This window comes from Protopterus annectens, chromosome 1.part2, assembly GCF_019279795.1.
Source record: "Protopterus annectens isolate FY-2018-M chromosome 1.part2, PAN1.0, whole genome shotgun sequence".
Taxonomy (NCBI): Eukaryota; Metazoa; Chordata; order Ceratodontiformes; family Protopteridae; genus Protopterus; species Protopterus annectens.
In genome coordinates, this window is record NC_056727.1 from 687,960,894 (window position 1) to 687,978,155 (window position 17,262).

The 17,262-nt window shown below is 45.5% G+C and overlaps 1 protein-coding gene across 1 annotated transcript in view; it reads right to left on the reverse strand.

Moving 5' to 3' along the window:
- EXO1 (exonuclease 1) overlaps window positions 1–17,262 on the reverse strand; it is a gene marked incomplete in the record, with an annotated part of 597,212 nt that overhangs the window by 476,064 nt on the left and 103,886 nt on the right. The window contains 1 exon segment of the mRNA XM_044058406.1: window positions 11,367–11,579. Coding sequence (XP_043914341.1) covers window positions 11,367–11,579 — 213 coding nt within the window.

Here is a 17,262-nt window from a genome sequence, read left to right on the forward strand (position 1 = left end):
GTATATATGTATATATATATATGTATATATATATATATATGTATATATATATATATATATATATATATATATGTATATATATATATGTATATATATATATATATATATATGTATATATATATGTATATGTATATATATATATATATGTATATATATATATATATATATATATATATATATATATATATATATATATATATATATATATATATATATATATATATATATATAGGGTAATAACCCGGACTGCAACAGTGAATACACTCGAACATCTGCATTTATGCTAAGTTTACACAACTGTATGTTCTTCGTGTTTCACTGCTGCAGTCATTACATTTTGGTAGAATCCCAAAGCTATGGATGGGAGGCTGGAACTAAATAGCATTAGGAGTGGCTATAAGGCCCTGCAGAACTGCAGTGGCAAAACCTGCCCTGGACTTGGAAAAGAGAGGCAAATGATAATGCTTTGTAAAAGTATGCACATAACTCCAAGTAGCAGCCTCTAGAATGTCTTTGGTTGGTACCCCTCTGAGAAAGGCTGCTGATGTAGATGCAGCCCTGGTGGAATGTGACCTAATGCCCTTGGGCACCGGTTTACCATGATGTAAGTAGCAGAAACGAATACAGTGGCTTATCCACTTTGAAATAGTCTGCTTTGAAATAGCCTTTCCCTCTGATCCTGCAGCAAATGCCACCAGTAGCTGCTCAGTTTTTCTTAGTGATTTGGTCCTGTTTAAGTAGACTTTTAGTTGTTTGTGCACGTCCAAGGAATGCAGAATCCGCTCCCCCTTGTTCTGCGGATTTGGGTAAAAGGTTGGCAGGTGAATAGTTTGGTTAAGAGCCACACTGGATACCACCTTAGGCATAAAGGAAGGATTGGTCCTGAGGGACACTCTGTCCGGGTAAACTATAATAAAAGGCTCCACAGCCATGCGGGCCTGCAGCTCTGAAACCTTTCTTAATGAAGTAATTGCCAGAAGTAAAGCTGTTTTCCAGGACAAAACCTTTATATCTGCAGTAGCAGCCGTTTCAAATGGAGGTAGGGTGAACTTTTCCAACACAAAATTGAGGTCCCATGCAGGAATTGGTGATCCTCTGGGAGGCCTTAAATTTTTGGCCCCTCTAAGATACTGTTTTAGCAGAGGATGAGAAAAGATCGGTGGCTCTGTGTTGTAATGAGCCGAGATGGCAGAGACATGGATTTTTATTGATGAAAAGGATAGGCCCTTGTCAAGCATCTCAGTCAAGTATTGTAAAAACTGAGGAATATTTGGCTTTGCTGTGTCAGTTCCTTGTGCTTGGTTTCAAGCACAGAATCTCTTCCAATTGTCAGCATAAGATTTTCTAGTACTAGGCCTTCTGGCTTCCAAAATGACATCCATCACAGGTTTACTGAGAGGTGTTGTTTGAATAACTACATGATCAGCCATACTGCCAGGTTCAGAGTTTGGAGCAGATTGTGCAGTAGATGTGGTATGGGAGGCAAGTACCAAGGAGGGATTTGAGACATATTCCTTAGGATTGGGTACCAGTGTTGGTGAGGCCAGTCCGGGGCAATTAGAATAATTTCTAATTCTAATCAAAGACTTGTCTGTGATAAGTGATTTCCGGATGACCTGACAGCTTCAGAAAGTAGTCTCTGGCTTGACAACGTAGACACTTGGTGGGAGAAACAAGGAGCCAAAAGTCCAGCTATAGAAAGACCTGTATTCCCTGAAACCACAGGTGAGCCGCTACAACTGCCTTGACCTTGGTAAACACCCTGGGGGCTGTGTTGAGACCTAAGGGTAGGGCTCAAAATCTGATAATGATAGGCCCTATGCCAGAAGCGAAGAACCTCCTGGAGCATCTGTGACTCTCTATATGGTAGTGCGCGTCCTGGAGATCTATGGAGCACATCCAGTCATTCTCCTGCAGGTAAGGCAGGATGGATTGCAACATGACCATCCGGAACTTCTCTTTGGCAATTGACAGGGTGGAAAGATCCATAATAGGTGTTAGGTGCCCCATCTTTTTTGGCACCAAAAAGAACCTTGAATAGATGCCCGATCTGGACTGATCTTGGGGGATGGGTTGGATGACTTGTTTCTTTAGCAGCTTATTTCAAGCGCTGCTACCTCCCTTTGCACGGGTGGTATGTCTGGGAGGTGTTTTGGGGGAAGAGGAGATACTACAAAGGGGATGGAATAGCCTCTAGATTTGATCTGAAGCATCCAACGGTCTGTTGACAGACTCCCATGCCGTTAAGTGCAATGAAAGACAACCCCCCCCCCCGACTGCCTCAAGAGCAGTCGGGCAACCCCTTAAGGCTGCTGCGTGGGCCTGTCTGAGAAAGGTTCTCGAAACTCCACATTCCTCAGACCCCCTCTGCCTCTGGGCCAGTGTCTTATCAAAATCCCCTCTGCTTCTGGGGGAAGAGGAGTCCTGAGTGTCCCGGGAATACTGAGACTTCCCGAACCACATCTTTTGCCCTTGCCGATTCCTGGGGAAGGATCTTTGAGGGTAGAGAAGCGGATCCCAACAGCATACAGTGTCTTCCTGTCCTTTTCACTCTGGACCAACGTATCGTGAACAGTCTTCCCGAACAAGGAAGAACCATCATAAGGGGCATTTGCAAATAACCACTTTAAGAGTTCCGTGAACTGACACAGCCTGAGACAAGCGTGTCGCCTCATGGCAACACCGGACCGGGCCGCCCTTGCTGCTCCTTCAGTGGCATGAAAAAGGAGGCTCAAGGACATGTTAGATACCGCTTTTAGAGTGGCCAGCTGCATGGAGAATGTGCGCTTATCCTTCGGCGACATGGACTCAAGGGATGACTCAGCTAGCTCTTTGACAAGGTCGCTCTGCAATCGGGTGATGTGTGCCAAATAATTCAGCACCCTTATGGAAAAGGTGGCTGAAGCATACACCCGGTTCCCTAGACAATCCATCATCCTGGACTCTTGGTCAGGAGGGTGAACCGTAGAACTTTCTTGTGCTAGTTCTTTCTTGGGGGCAGCTGCTATCACCATAGCATCTACAGGGAACCATAGCATCTACAGGGGACCCTTTGTTCCAACTAGGCCTATCCGAAGGGGAACTTAGGATCTTGTCTGGGCGTTTCGGAACTGGCTGTACAGGGTCTGGTTCCTTCCATGCCCAGGTGGTGATAAGGTCCAACAATGGATCCATTGGGGGAGGGGACACCCAGGAAGTAGACTGGCCAGTGCCAAAGGCCTCCAGGAACACCAACTCATCCAAGGTAGGCTTGGGGGCGGTCCACTCCTCCACTGGCGCACAAGTTCCAGATGTCTCCAAAGGAGACATCATCAGGGGGTGATCTGGCGGAGCCTTCCCCTTCCTCCAAATAGGCTCACAGGTTAGTACTAGGCTAACTGCCCTTGTGGGCCATTTTCAGCCTAGCCAATTACCCCATGTGAGAATCAAACCCTGCACCTTGTTTGTAAGGCAAACACCTTAACCATTATGCCAACCTCCCACCCCGGTGTCCTAGGTGAGGGACTCTGGGGAGAAGTTCAGGTGCCTCCTTTTGCACATCCACTTGCGAGGAGCCTCTTCGGTGGGACTCTCTGGAGCAGACTCAAACTGCCTGCCGTTCTGCAAGGAGAACCACCTGGGGCACATCAGGCACGGACTGTCCCAGAGTGGACAAAATGGTAGAATTTGCTTCCAGAACAGAGGTAGTCTGGGCAAAATCTGAGGAAATAGTCATGGACCTCGACCCACTCGAGAGAACCCTTTTCACCACATCGAATGTGAAAGGAGTGCGAGCCTCCTGGGACACCAGTAAGGCAGCAGCTCTCCTGGGATCTGACAGGGGAATCGGAGCCAAGCCTGCAGGCACCAAGATGCCATGGGAAGGGCCATGACCAGACATGGCCAGAGCCAATGGAAACCCCACCTCAGATCTGACGAACAGACTATGGCTCCAAGAGCTGCTTGGGTCCGAACTCATCGGATCCAATGTGCTCAAGGTAATGGCATCGTGGTACAAGGTACCATCGGCGCTGAGGCCCCCCCCCCCCGACTCCCAAGACCTCTCGGATCCAAAAACTCCAATATCAGGGGTCGGATCAGAGAAGCAGTTATAGGAGTGAGAAAGGGAAGAGAGCTCCCTGCTCCAGAGGGAAAGGGGGCTGGTAAAACTCCCATCTGGATCTGGGTGCAAATTAGAAGTTATGTACCTACCATAACGTTCCATGTTAGTTGTCTTCTCCCCTTCTTTCTTGCTGGATGGGTTCGGAGCCGATCCTCGGCTCCGACTCGGCCACTCTAAAAGCTCGAGAGCTAGTTCCACCGGCTCGAGGCTCCCCTATATCCCACAATGCTAGGCGGTAACTCCTCAGATCTCGTTTGAAGCTAAGGCCAGCAAGAAAATTCCATAAGGAACAAGGAAAAAAACTCCTCTAGGTCTGTCCTGGCTAGGGGGAAGGAGGGTGGGACGCAAGAAAGAAGACGAGAAGAAGACAACTAACATGGAACGTTATGGTAGGTACATAACTTCTAAATGTTAAGTTGTCAATCTCGCCTTCATTCTCGCTTGATGGGACTGCGTCCCTAGCACCTTGTCCCGGGTGGCCTATCGGAACAGACTCTTGAGTACAGTGGAACCAAAGTTGGCTCTGGAGGCCAAGTCCAACTTATAATGAGAAATGAAGGTATGGGGAGAAGCCGAAGTAGCTGCAGAACAAATCGAATCAATAGGCAGCCTATCTTGGAAAGCTATGGAAGTGGCTAAAGCTCTAGTTGAATGAGCCCTGGGTTTGGATGGCAACTGTTGATCTCTTATCTCATACACTAGGGTAATCAACGAAGTAAGCCATCTAGGGAGAGACACTTTAGAAACTGGAAGGCCCATTCTACCTTCTGCATAAGAAACAAACAGTTGGTCAGATTTCCTGAATTGTTTGGTCCTGTCTAAATAGTACCCAAGTTGGCGATGAACATCTAAACAGTGTAACTTTTGTTCTGACCTATTAGAATAATTTGGGAAGAAAACAGGAAGCTCAATGGTTTGATTCAAATTTGCCAGTGAAGCTACCTTGGGCAAAAAGGACGGGTTAGTACGTAAGGACACCCTATCCTTATGAAAAACAAGAGAAGGGGGTCGACAACACAGAGCATGGAGTTCAGAGACTCTTCTAGCTGAAGTGATAGCTACTAAGAAGAGTGTTTTCCAAGAAAGTAACTTTATTGAACATGAAGCCGCAGGTTCAAAGGGGGAAAGAATTAAGGACGTCATAACCAAGTTGAGATCCCATTGGGGAGGAGGGTCTCTGATGGGTGGTTTTAGGAGAAAAACTCCCTTTAAAAAGGCTTTGCAGAGTTTGTGAGACATAATGGAGGACTCTGAAACTCCAACATGAAAGTTCGAAATTGCTGCCAACTGAACTCTAATGGTAGATGGAGACGAACCTGAATGGAAAAGTTCGGCTAGAAAGTCTAGAACTGATTGAATGGAAGCAGTGAAAGGATCTATATTCTTTGACTGCGCCCAATAGGAAAAACGTTTCCACTTGTTATGATAAATCTTCCGAGTGGAAGACTTATGAGAGGCTATCAAGATATCTCTGAGTGAGATATCAGAGGAAGCCTGGCTAAAGTTGGAATTGGAGGAACCACGCTGTGAGGTTTAGAGAAGGAAGGGAGTGGTGCAACTGACCCGACTGATGGGTCAAGAGGTCTGGAACTGGGTCCAGATGCCAAGGTTGCTCCAGCAGATAATGGTGGAGAAATGGGAACCAAACCTGTCGAGGCCAGTAAGGGGCAATGAGGATCATGGAAGCTTCCTGAGCGATGGCTTTCTGTATCCGCTGAGATATCAGTGGGAAGGGAGGAAAAGCATACAGAAGTCCCCGGGGCCAAACGTGCACTAGAGCGTCTCTGCTGGGGTGGCCTGGTTGGGGAAAGAGGGTGAAAAAATCGTTGCACTTGCTGTTTTGGGGAGTAGTGAAAAGGTCGCAGCAAGGCCGGCCCCACTTTCGAAAAACTTTCTCCAACACTGAATTCTTCAGAGACCACTCGTGAGGCATGAGAATAGCTCTGCTCAATTTGTCTGCAATCACATTGGACTTCCCGGAGATGTGGGTTGCTAACAGAAATCGCTGAGAAGAAATCGCCCATTGCCACAGTCTGAGAGCCTCTCGACATAGGGGGTAAGATCTGGTTCCGCCTTGTTTGTTGATGTACCACACTACAGACATGTTGTCTGTCTGAATTACTATAGTTCCCTTGGGAAGAGAGTCTTGTAAAGCTTGCAACGCTAGAAGCGCTGCTCTCATCTCTAGGACGTTTATGTGCAAGTGGCACTCGAATGGTTGCCACATGCCCTGGACTGTCCTGCCCTGGTAATGCCCCCCCCCACACCCGATCAGGGAGGCGTCCGTGGTCACTGTAGCAACCGGAGAGGGAGGGACGAAAGGTCTCCCTAGGAGGAGCTGGGGAGATGTGATCCACCAAGAGAGGTGATTCTTGCACGACTGAGTTATCCGAATAGGATGGGACATTGGAAGTCTTTGGTAAGACCATTGTGTGAAAAGCATCCATTGTAAAATTCTCATATGGAAGCGAGTTAATGGTAGAAGGGGGATGGCAGCCGCCATAATTCCTAAGACTTTCAGGATCAGTCTGGCTTTGACTTTGTTGCTCTGCAAGACGAGAGAGACCTGCTTGTGTATGTCTGCTATTCTCTGCTCTGTGAGTCTGGCTGACATATTGACTGTGTCTAGATTTGCGCCTATGAAGGTAATAACACGACAAGGCGACAAGACAGACTTTTCGTAGTTTATTGAAATGCCTAGTGCCTGACATGCGTGAAAGGTGCAGTCTCTGGCGAGAAGTAAAAGATGCTTGGTGGGGGCTGTAAGGAGCCAGTCGTCTAAATAAGGAAACACCTGGAATCCTTGTCGTCTCAGATGAGAGGCTACCACTGCCATGCATTTGGTAAACACTCGGGGGGCTGTAGTGAGACCAAAGGGCAGGGCTCTGAATTGAAAATGACTGGTTCCCAGCCTGAAGCGGAGAAACCTCCTGGAGCGTCGACTCATTCTGATGTGATAGTACGCGTCCTGGAGATCTATCGAGCACATCCAGTTGTCCCACCCCAAAAGGGGTAGAATGGACTGCAGCGTGACCATCCGGAACTTTGTTTTCTTGACAAAGTTGTTCATGTTGCTGAGATCCTGAATGGGTCTCCAGTCCCCTGTTTTCTTTGGAACCAAAAAGAATTTGGAGTAGATTCCGGATCCTGTTTGGTCTGCTGGAACTGGTTGAATGGCTCTTTTTTGCGAGCAGCTTTGAAATTTCTAAAGCTGCTTGTTCCCTTTGACTGGGTGGAACGTCTGGAAGGGATTTTTTTGGATTGCTTCGGAATGAAAAGGAAAGGGATTCTGTAGCCTTCGGAAATGATAGACTGTACCCACTTGCCTTGAGTTAGGGATAGTCAGGCTTCTGGGTACAGTGACAACCTTCCCCCGACTGCCTCCGAAAGTGGACAGTCTGGCAACACCTCAGGGATGCTGAAAGGGCTTGTCGGAAAAGGATTCTCGACTGCCCTGATTCTGCAGGCCCCCTCTGCCTCTAGGACGGCGTCTACCATTATTGTTCCCCCCTCTGCCTCTAGAGGGGAATCGACTCTGTGCGTCAGGCAAATCTCCTTGAGATTGTTTGCGGAACCACATCTTTCCCCCCTTCTGGCCTTTGGGGTAAGGCCTAGAAGGAGTAGAAAAACGGACTCCGACGGCAGAGAGAGTTTTGCCATCAGTCTCGCACCTAGTCAGGGTTTCCTTCACTTGAGGACCAAAGAGGGATGATCCATCAAAGGGGGAATTAGTGAAGGACGCCTTGAAAGGGTCCGCAAAGTTACATAGCCGCATCCAGGCGTGCCTACAAGGCTACACCTGTACCTGCCACTCTACTTGCTCCATCCGCCGCATATGAAAGGAGGCGCATGGAGGAGTTAGTTATAGAATTAAGGGTTGCCAGCTGAGAGCTCATCCTATCCTGAAAACTCGCAGCTGTTGGGTCCTTCAACATTTCACTCGCTTCCTTGAGCAAATCCCTCTGAAGACGAGTGAAATGACACAGGTAATTCAGCGATCTCATAGTAAAGGTCGCTGACGAGAACATCTGCTTCCCGTACCTGTCCATCGACCTAGACTCTTTGTTAGGAGGATGAACAGGCACCGAAGGATCAGCTAACTCCTTCTTGGTGGCCGCAGCCACCACCATAGCATCAACAGAGACGCCTTTGATCAAAAATTCTTTGTCCTTGGGGGCCGTAATGAATTTTGATGGTCTCCTGGGGGTGGGTTCCACTGAGTCGGGAGCCGCCCAAGCCTTCTTTGCCACCACTTGCATAAGGGGGTCAAAGGGAGGGGACACCCAGGTGGTGGAAGGGCGACAGCCAAACGGCTCAAGATACACTGATTTATCCTCTGAAGGGTTGAGGGCTGGCCAATTCCCCCTCTGTTTTAAGATTTCAAGGATGTCTACAAAGGAGACATCTTCAGAGGGGGAACGAGGGGAATCTTCAGAGGGGGAACGAGGGGAACCTTCAGAATCCTCTAAATCAGTGTCAGAGGTGACAGACTCAGGGGAGTCAATGTTCTTCCTCTTGCACTGCCTCTTCCTAGGGGGCTCTCCTACAGGATCAGGAGAGGCCTCGGAAGAGGAGGAGATCCCCACTGGGGAAACTTGAGGAGCTGGCTCTCTACGGTCGGGGATGAGAGAGTGAGTAGAAATCACCGGAGGCACCATGGGGGGGAAGGGCAGAAGGAGCCGACTGCGGAGTTGAACCTGGTTCTAACACGCTCTTCATGACCTCGAAGGCACCCCTGTCAGGCAGAGCCAGAGGTCTCCGTTCCGAAAAACTGAAAACCTCCCCCGGCACCGACAGTGATGGCTCCGAGGCCGATGCTGGAGCCGAACTCACCAGAGCCGAAGCACCGAGAGGGAGAGTGGGGTCGGACAAGGGTCCGATGCCACTCGCCCCCTCGGAGCCGACGAGGGAAGTCCGGCACCGAGATTCTTCCAAGAAAGACATCAGAGCAGACGACAGAACTGAAGACAAAGGTATCGGTTCCGACGCCACCACAGCCTCGGGTCCAAGCCGCCCCGGCTCCGAACTCAAGAGTCAGAGGAGGAACAATTTCAGTGATGGGAATCGTTCTCGACTGTTGAGTCGGACTTTGAAGCATCTGGGCTAGTGCCTCGGACTTAAGAAGTCGACTCACTACTCTCTGAAGGTCATGGTCCGATAACCTGGAAGACCTAGAAGAGTGGGATCTATGGCTCCGTTCAGAGAGCAAAGGAGATGCTGGAGCCAAATGAATAGAGCCGATAGATGGAGATCGGGACCGTTTTCTAGATGTCGGTTCCGACAACTTGATCGGAGCCGACTCAGCTAGGTCTTCCTCGGCTCCAGCCGGAGCCGAGGACACCGTAGGGGCTTTTATTCGAGATTCATCGGCTCTGGCCGGAGCCGATCTTCGAATAGCCTTAGGACCTCCAGAAGATGGCTCAGAGGCTGGAGCCGAAGGTCTGGAAGGCTTCGAGGGTTTCCCCGATGATTGAGTCGAGGACCCTCAGGCTTCAATAAACCCCTTAAAATGAGTTTATTTTTTCGCTCCTGCAGGACTCTAGGGCTGAAGCCATGGCAAACAGCACATGAGTCCTGCAGGTGCAAAGGTCCCAGGCAGTACACACAAGAAGTGTGACCGTCTGTCAGAGACATCTTCTGACAGCACGAGTCACACTTCTTAAAGCCTGAGACCTTTGATTCCTTAGACATATCTAAGGGGAAAGTGTAACCACACAACACACACACACACCGATTACACTTAAAAAAATAATTAAACTAGCAAATTAAGTTAAAGATAATTATTAATAAAATCCCTACAAAACACAGTCACTTACTACTAGGAAGGGAGGGACTGGGCCTAAGGCCAGAGGGAAAATTTCTATAGTTTTTTGGAAAAAGGGGGTGGAAATTAACAGGGAATGGATAGACTACTTTACAATAACTCTGTATAAAAAACTAACTTAAAATAAGGGGAAAAAGGCTAAGAAAACTAGCTTCTATACAAAAACTAACCTGAGCCGGTAAGAACGCAACTCGATTGCTGTAGCGGCAAACAAGATCTGAGGAGTTACCGCCTAGCATTGTGGGATATAGGGGAGCCTCGAGCCGGTGGAACTAGCTCTCGAGCTTTTAGAGTGGCCGAGTCGGAGCCGAGGATCGGCTCTGAACCCATCCAGCAAGAATGAAGGCGAGATTGACAACTTAACATTGAATCTTCACATCATTTTGTCCATCTCCGCTTTGCTTAAACTTTTGGTGGAGCGCAACGATGATGCTACTGACGCCAACCTGGAATGTCGGTGCACAGAGGCCCTGGAAGAAGGTCTGGGCTCCTCTGGGGAGAACCTGCGATCAGAGCCAGGGAGTGCTAGGACTAGAAACTGCCTGAAGTTTGAGGAGGACCCGGCGGACCCGATCGGGTCCAGGGATCTCTTCCTCGCCTTATACCGGTCCTTTTTAGATAGTTCTCCTTCCACAGAGCTCTGATCAGGAGGAAGAGTCCCGGCCTGGGAGGAGGATGAAGAGGATGAAGTACAGGCAGTCACAGCCGTAACTGGAGTAGCCGTGGGGACAGCCACCCCCAAAGCAGAAAGCAGACCTTTCATAACAAGCTTGGCCTTGGGGTCTTTCAAGGCACTTTTTAAAGCCCGTGCAAATCGAGCAGGCAGAAGAAAGGTTTGAGACTTCTAAGCACACAACACACAGAGTGTGGCCATCAGCTGGGGACAGCTTGTGGTCACACTGTGCACTTCCTAAACACAGGCTTAGTCTGCTCAGCCATGCCAATTAAGAACTACAAAAACGGTCTTTACTGACCCAACCACACACACACACACATACACTAACAAAGTGGGGGGAAGGATGGGGGGACAGTATCACACCAACTAAGTTTTTTTTTTTTTTTTTATTATATAAACACGACAAAAACAAGGTAGGAGAGGTAAAGGAAAGGGAAACTCTGACCTAAAGCTACAAGAAAGCAACACTTACCCAAAAATTCACTACAGAAAAACACTATAGAAAACCACCACGCCTGGAGCTCTGAGACCATGCTGCTAGGCTATGCTGCAGCAAACAGGATCTTTGGGAAGGAAGGAGATGCAGGGGTATTATGGGTAAGGGAAGGAGCTTGTAGCTTGGATCAGATGCTGGTGAAGCTGCAGTCTCGGATCCGATCCGGATTGGAATACCCACAGGTTTTAGAGCAAATGAAGCAAACTACTTCAGATCCATTTTAACTAAAATGAGTCTGCAAAAACAGTCAAGAAAGAAATTCAGGTACCTTTATTATATCAGGATTATTGGCAACTCTCAATAGTTTGCATGCTTTGGCTAGACCAATGCCATGGACTGATGCAAGATAATCACAGCCAGATAAAATACACATGTAGCGGAACTTCTCTTCTGTGAACACATCTCCAAGTTGCTTGCACCTTCCTAAATGAGCCTGCTCAATTTCCAGCCCATTTCCAAACTTATCCATTTTTAAAATCACCTGCAAATTTGAAAAAGCGAAATATTAATTCTCTTCCAAAACACTGCTGTGCTAAATACATGGGGATGAACCATCCAGCTCACCTCCTTATTCATTCACTAGACTATCAGACATGCAATAAAGCAAAGGATAGTCATACAAAATGTCAGGCACGCAACAAAGCAAAGTATAGTAATGCAAAATGTACCTAAAACTGTGGTTATGGAACAAGCAAGGAAAACGTCAAGTCTACATTATGTAAATGCACAAAATTTAAGGCATTCTTAGAGATAAATGATTAATTACATCTCAAAATAATGTTATGCCTTAAATCTAAACTATGTCTTAATTTATTGAACTTAAATAATACTACTTTAGTACATACATTCATTAGCTACAAATTAATAAATGCAACTTAAAACAGGTGTTTACTTAAGAGTGCTCAACACAAAAATGTCAGCCAACTGCAAAGATCCTCCTTTGCTACATTCCCATTTATTTTCTAATTGTGCAAAGATAAAAAGTCAAACTGCAGTATGCTTAAAAGAAAAACAGAGGAAGCAAACAAAGGGTCTACGTCAGAGTTCCTTTAAAAAAATCCAAAAGATAAGGTTGGAGATTGGTATAATGGTAAAGACTTTTACCTTGCAGACTCGAGGTACAGAGTTTACTTCTCACCTTTGATAGGAAAATTGTTTAGTCTTAAAATGGTTCACAACGGCAGGTAGCCTAGTATGAACCTTATATTTACAGTACTTGAACAATTTAGAGCATAGTCTAGATTCAGACTTGCTGAAGCTAGACTGTTTGGTATTTTCTGAGCACTAAAGCCAACCATCTTACATTAAGAGGGCCCTCTTGCACCCTAGTTGCAGAACAGTGTGTAGTCAAGGACACTGCTTTTGCTGGGGTTTGTGGCTCAGTTTACCAGAGCTGCCCAGAGTTTGGCCTCCTTAGCCAGAGATCTGAAGTCAATCTGAATGAAGGCATCCTGTGAACTCTACTAAAAAAATAAGTATTTTTATAACCTTCTTTGCACTTCTGAACTGTTTAAAACTGTTTTGCCACCTACTTTAAACTTTTATTGTTTTTTACTGGTTTTCTACACTGCCTATTTAGAGTACTTGAACAATTTATAGTGTAGGCTAGATTCAGACTTGCTAAATCTAGACTGTTTGGCATTTTCTGAGCACTAAAGCCAGGCTTCTTACATTAAGAGGGCCCTCCTGCACCCTTATGGCAAGAGAGTATAGTCAAGGACCCATCTGAGTTGGGGATTGTTGGAACAAGGCTCAGTCTTGGACTTTCCTATTGGTTGGATTGTTTGCAAACTGTTTTACTTAGCTGAGATCTAAGCAGTATTTGTGCATAGCTGTGCACCACTCAGTGGGGGTTAGCACTGCTGTGTATAGATGTAAATGCTTACAAAAGTCAAGTTTTCCCTAAATAACTGGTAGGGAACCCACCTAAGCTTCCCTGCTTCTTGGCGCACAACACAGTAGCGCACTGCTGCCCAGACAGCAACCCAGCTGTGCTTTTTGAGGCACCAGCACAGGTTTCTACCCCTAAACCTCCCATAGATTAGCAGGTTTTACTAGTTCAACAACAGAACATAGTCCATCTAGCCCACCCCCAAGCATTCATTACAAAATACACCCGGCATAATGGAGAGTCAGTTTCCCACCATTTCTCCAGCCAGCCCGATTGAAATGGGCATCCTGAGGTAATGTAGCAATTGCCTCATGTATACAAACAACCTCCTACTACTAAAACCAAATACAATATATGAGAGATGCATCTATACTATGAATCTGGAATCAATGCTCTCTTTCTCATAAACCAAATACTAAGCAGGTTGTCAGCATCCACACACCACCTCCCACACATACCAAGCACACAACACATAAATCCACATATGTGGAGGTATGTGGGTTTACTAGAATTATCACAAGAGCAAAGACCTCCCAAGCATAAACCTTCTGCACAAAATACTGTCCCAACAGCACCCACTACACAACACATGCATCACTTTCTCACCCAATAAGCCCCTAAGGCAAAACGCATCTAAAGTTAATGTCTTGGTCATAGGAAACTCCATAATGAGACACACAGATGTCCCCCTCACTAGGCTGGAAGGAGGAGATGGTCATGATCAGCTGCCTGTCTGGTGCCAGAATCCACCAATTCACACATGCACTCAAGTGTCTCAATAAATGCTGTTATGACTCTGTCATACTCCATGTTGGAATGAATGACTTTTATACAGAGAGAGAGCGAGAGAGAGAGACATGGACCTTTCAGATTGTGTGGCCCTAGCCCTAAGCAACATTCTTCCCTCATCCAGAATGATGCCACAATACAAACAAAAAATGACCGACTTCAATAACTGGCTTAGCTTCTGGTGTCAATCCAGGTAGATTCAGTATCGGACAGCCTGGGATGATATGGTTAACAAACCATGCTGCTTTGCCAGAGATGGTCTTCACCTGTCACCTCTAGGCTTTATGTTGCTGGCAAAGGTACTTGCCTCCCCCATAGTGACTTTTTAGATAATGTCATAAGAACAAAATTCCCCGACATAAAAATATCCTCCAGAAACAAATTCAGGGTTATGCTGCTTAATGCTGAGAGTCTAAATCAGAAGCTGCACATACTTGAAGCACTTCTCACCCTGAAGATGTTGATGTCTGCGCAGTCACAGAGACATGGTTCAAGGCCTCTGAGAAGCCTGGCCATGCATGGCTACAATGTCTTCCACATGTTCAGACCGCACAATGAATGTGAAAAAAACAAGGGATGAGGAGTATCCATCTTCATTAAAGACATATACACCTCTAGACTGGTTAAAGAGTACAACTCCCTAGAGTTACTCCAAGTCCAACTAACGGTAGGAAAGAGCCCCTCTCCACATCATTGTCAGCTAAGGGTCCCCCACCATGAACCACACAGCTTACCAAGACCTACTTGAGTCACTCTCAGTACAGCCAAATACCCTTTTCATGGGTACCTAACTATCCTTCCATCGACTGGGTAAGATATAGGAGCACAAACGCACTCACCCAAAGGTTCCTGGACTTTGTTAACACAAATGCTCTGGAGCAAATAGTCAGCACCCTCCAACATCTTTGACATAGTGCTCACCAACATGGGGATCTGCAAAGGGTTCTATGTGGGTAAGACCAAGAGGGCCATTAAGCAGAGTGTATATCAGCACAATTATGACATTCTTAAAATGAAAACAATGCCTTGTTCAGGCATATTAGAGACCATCCTAACCACACTTTTAAGTTTTGTGTGATTGATAATGTAGACCTTGGGTCAAGAGGGGGTCCCTCTGATGATTATCTTGAGTCTTTAGAAATTAAATGGCAGGTTAGATCGAATGCTTCCATCTATCCTGGACTCAATGATAGAATTACACTTTGTCCCTTACTGAAATTAAAATCTGCTTTTTGCATTTAGCAGTTTCAATGCATGTCAACATAAAGGCTTTATTTCATGAATACAATACAATGGGCTAAATTATTATTTAGGTCTAAATGTTATTAGTATGAATACATTTTAGTTTTTATGAAGTGTTTTCATGAGATTCAGTCAAGATTTTTGTTTTATGCGACTTGTATTAATTAAGGGTGGGGACTTGATTAGTGTTCCATTAATACTTGTGCAGGAGGTTGTGTGAGTACATATAGGGAAGTTTGTGTTCTGTTAACTTATTCTGAAGAAGTCTTGTATTTGGAGACGAAAGAGCTCAATAAATTTTACTTTTCCTACCTTTGGAGTTTGGCTGCTTACTTTTACTTCCTTTATTAAACATGGGGGATCTCTGCACCACCCCCATGTGTGGGGCCCTCTCTGGTAGAGTCCGATCATAAATCAGTCATATTGGAAGTAAGGATTGTACCTGACTCACCCTTAGGAGCAAAAAAGTTAAAAATGTCTCCAAAGCAAACTAAACCTGAGCAATGGCATCAACAGTTTCAGACCCCCTGCCAACACAGAGAGCAGTGACCCCCTATACTGAGGTGTACACAAATGTCCTGTATAAACACCTATATAAATGTATAGACTCAGCCATACCAGAACATATTAAATAAAGACCTTCAGGAAAAAATAAGCCACATGGTGAACATCCAGTATAAACAGGTTATACAATAAGAGAAAAACTGCTGTCAAAAAAACAAGAGAGAATAGTCCCAGCAAAGGAAGATACCCCTCCAAAGCATAAACAAGCAGATTAGACATCTTGTAAAGTCTTCTAAAGCCAATTACAAAACTAAATTAACATCTGTAGCCAAGGTAAATCACAAAGCATTATTTGGCTATAGCAATAAAAATAAAAGCAGAATAGTGGAAACCAGGTGGTAAGTCCTCCGTTGCTGGAATAACGATAAATAAACCCAAGTAGTAAGCTCTAGCAATGGACAGAGCCAGACGTGTATAATTTTTATGACACTCGTGACAATCATTATAGACATTGCAAGAATAATTTGTCTTATGCTGAGAGGGTAGCCACCTTGAAAGCACTGCAGGATAACGAACATGCAGTAATTCGGCCAGTGGACAAAGGTGGCATTATAGTGATTATGGATAGGTCACATTATGAGCGGTCTATGTGCTCTATGTTAAGTGATGGCAGTTTTTATGAGAGAATTACAGTAGATGATGTTCACAGAGTGGTGTCCTTGGTCAGTCAGTGCATATCAGAGGTTTTTCATACACATTTAGTTACGGAAGATGTATTTTCATTTTTGAAGGTTGTCAGTCCTTTTATTCCAATCATACAGGGCCTCCCCAAAATCCATAAGCATCACACTGATCCACCAATGAGACTTATTGTGGCAGGAGGTGGGTGGGTCACAGAGCCACTTTCTTTATATGTTGAGAAGCTACTAAGACCTGTCATTAATTTGAATCCTGTGGCCCTGAAGGATTCAAAACAATTATTAGATCTTTATCAGTGCATATCTTCCACACGTGATGTTGAGAATGTAATTTTTGTCACCTTTGATGTTCAGTCCTTGTTTACGATGATCCCCAATGGTTTGGGTATTCAGTATGTGCATGAATATCTTTTGTCACATAGTGAATATACTCCGGCACAGATAGATCTGACTTGCTATGTTTTGGAGATGGTAATTGAAAACAATGTTTTTACATTCAATGGTGATATGTACCTTCAAAAACATGGCGTAGCTATGGGCACATCATGTGCCAATAGCTACGCCAATATGTTTTTTGCACATTGGGAGAATAGTTTGTTCCCCACCCAGGGCCTCAGGGAGTATGTACTGTTTTATCGACGTTTCGTCGAGGATTTGTTTTTGTTGTGGAGGCCCTGTAGATAGGTTGATAGCGTTTCATGACATGATGAATACATTTGATTGACTGTTTGAAATTTACTTTTTCTTGGTCATTTGATCATATTGAGTGTTTGGACCTGTATATTGAGACGTTACCAGGCAATATTATTAATACAGGGGTCTATCGTAAGACCTGTCATAGAAATGCGTTTCTGTTTAGATCTAGTATGCATCCTGGTTATATTTTCAAAAACTTAATCAGAGTTCAGGGGATAAGGGCTTCCAGGTTGAACCCCACTACACCAGGCTTTTTGAGAAAGGTTAATAATTTGGAATGTTAGTTATTGGCACGAGGTTATACCTCATCAGAGATTGAGAAGCAATGGTCAGATCTAGGTCAA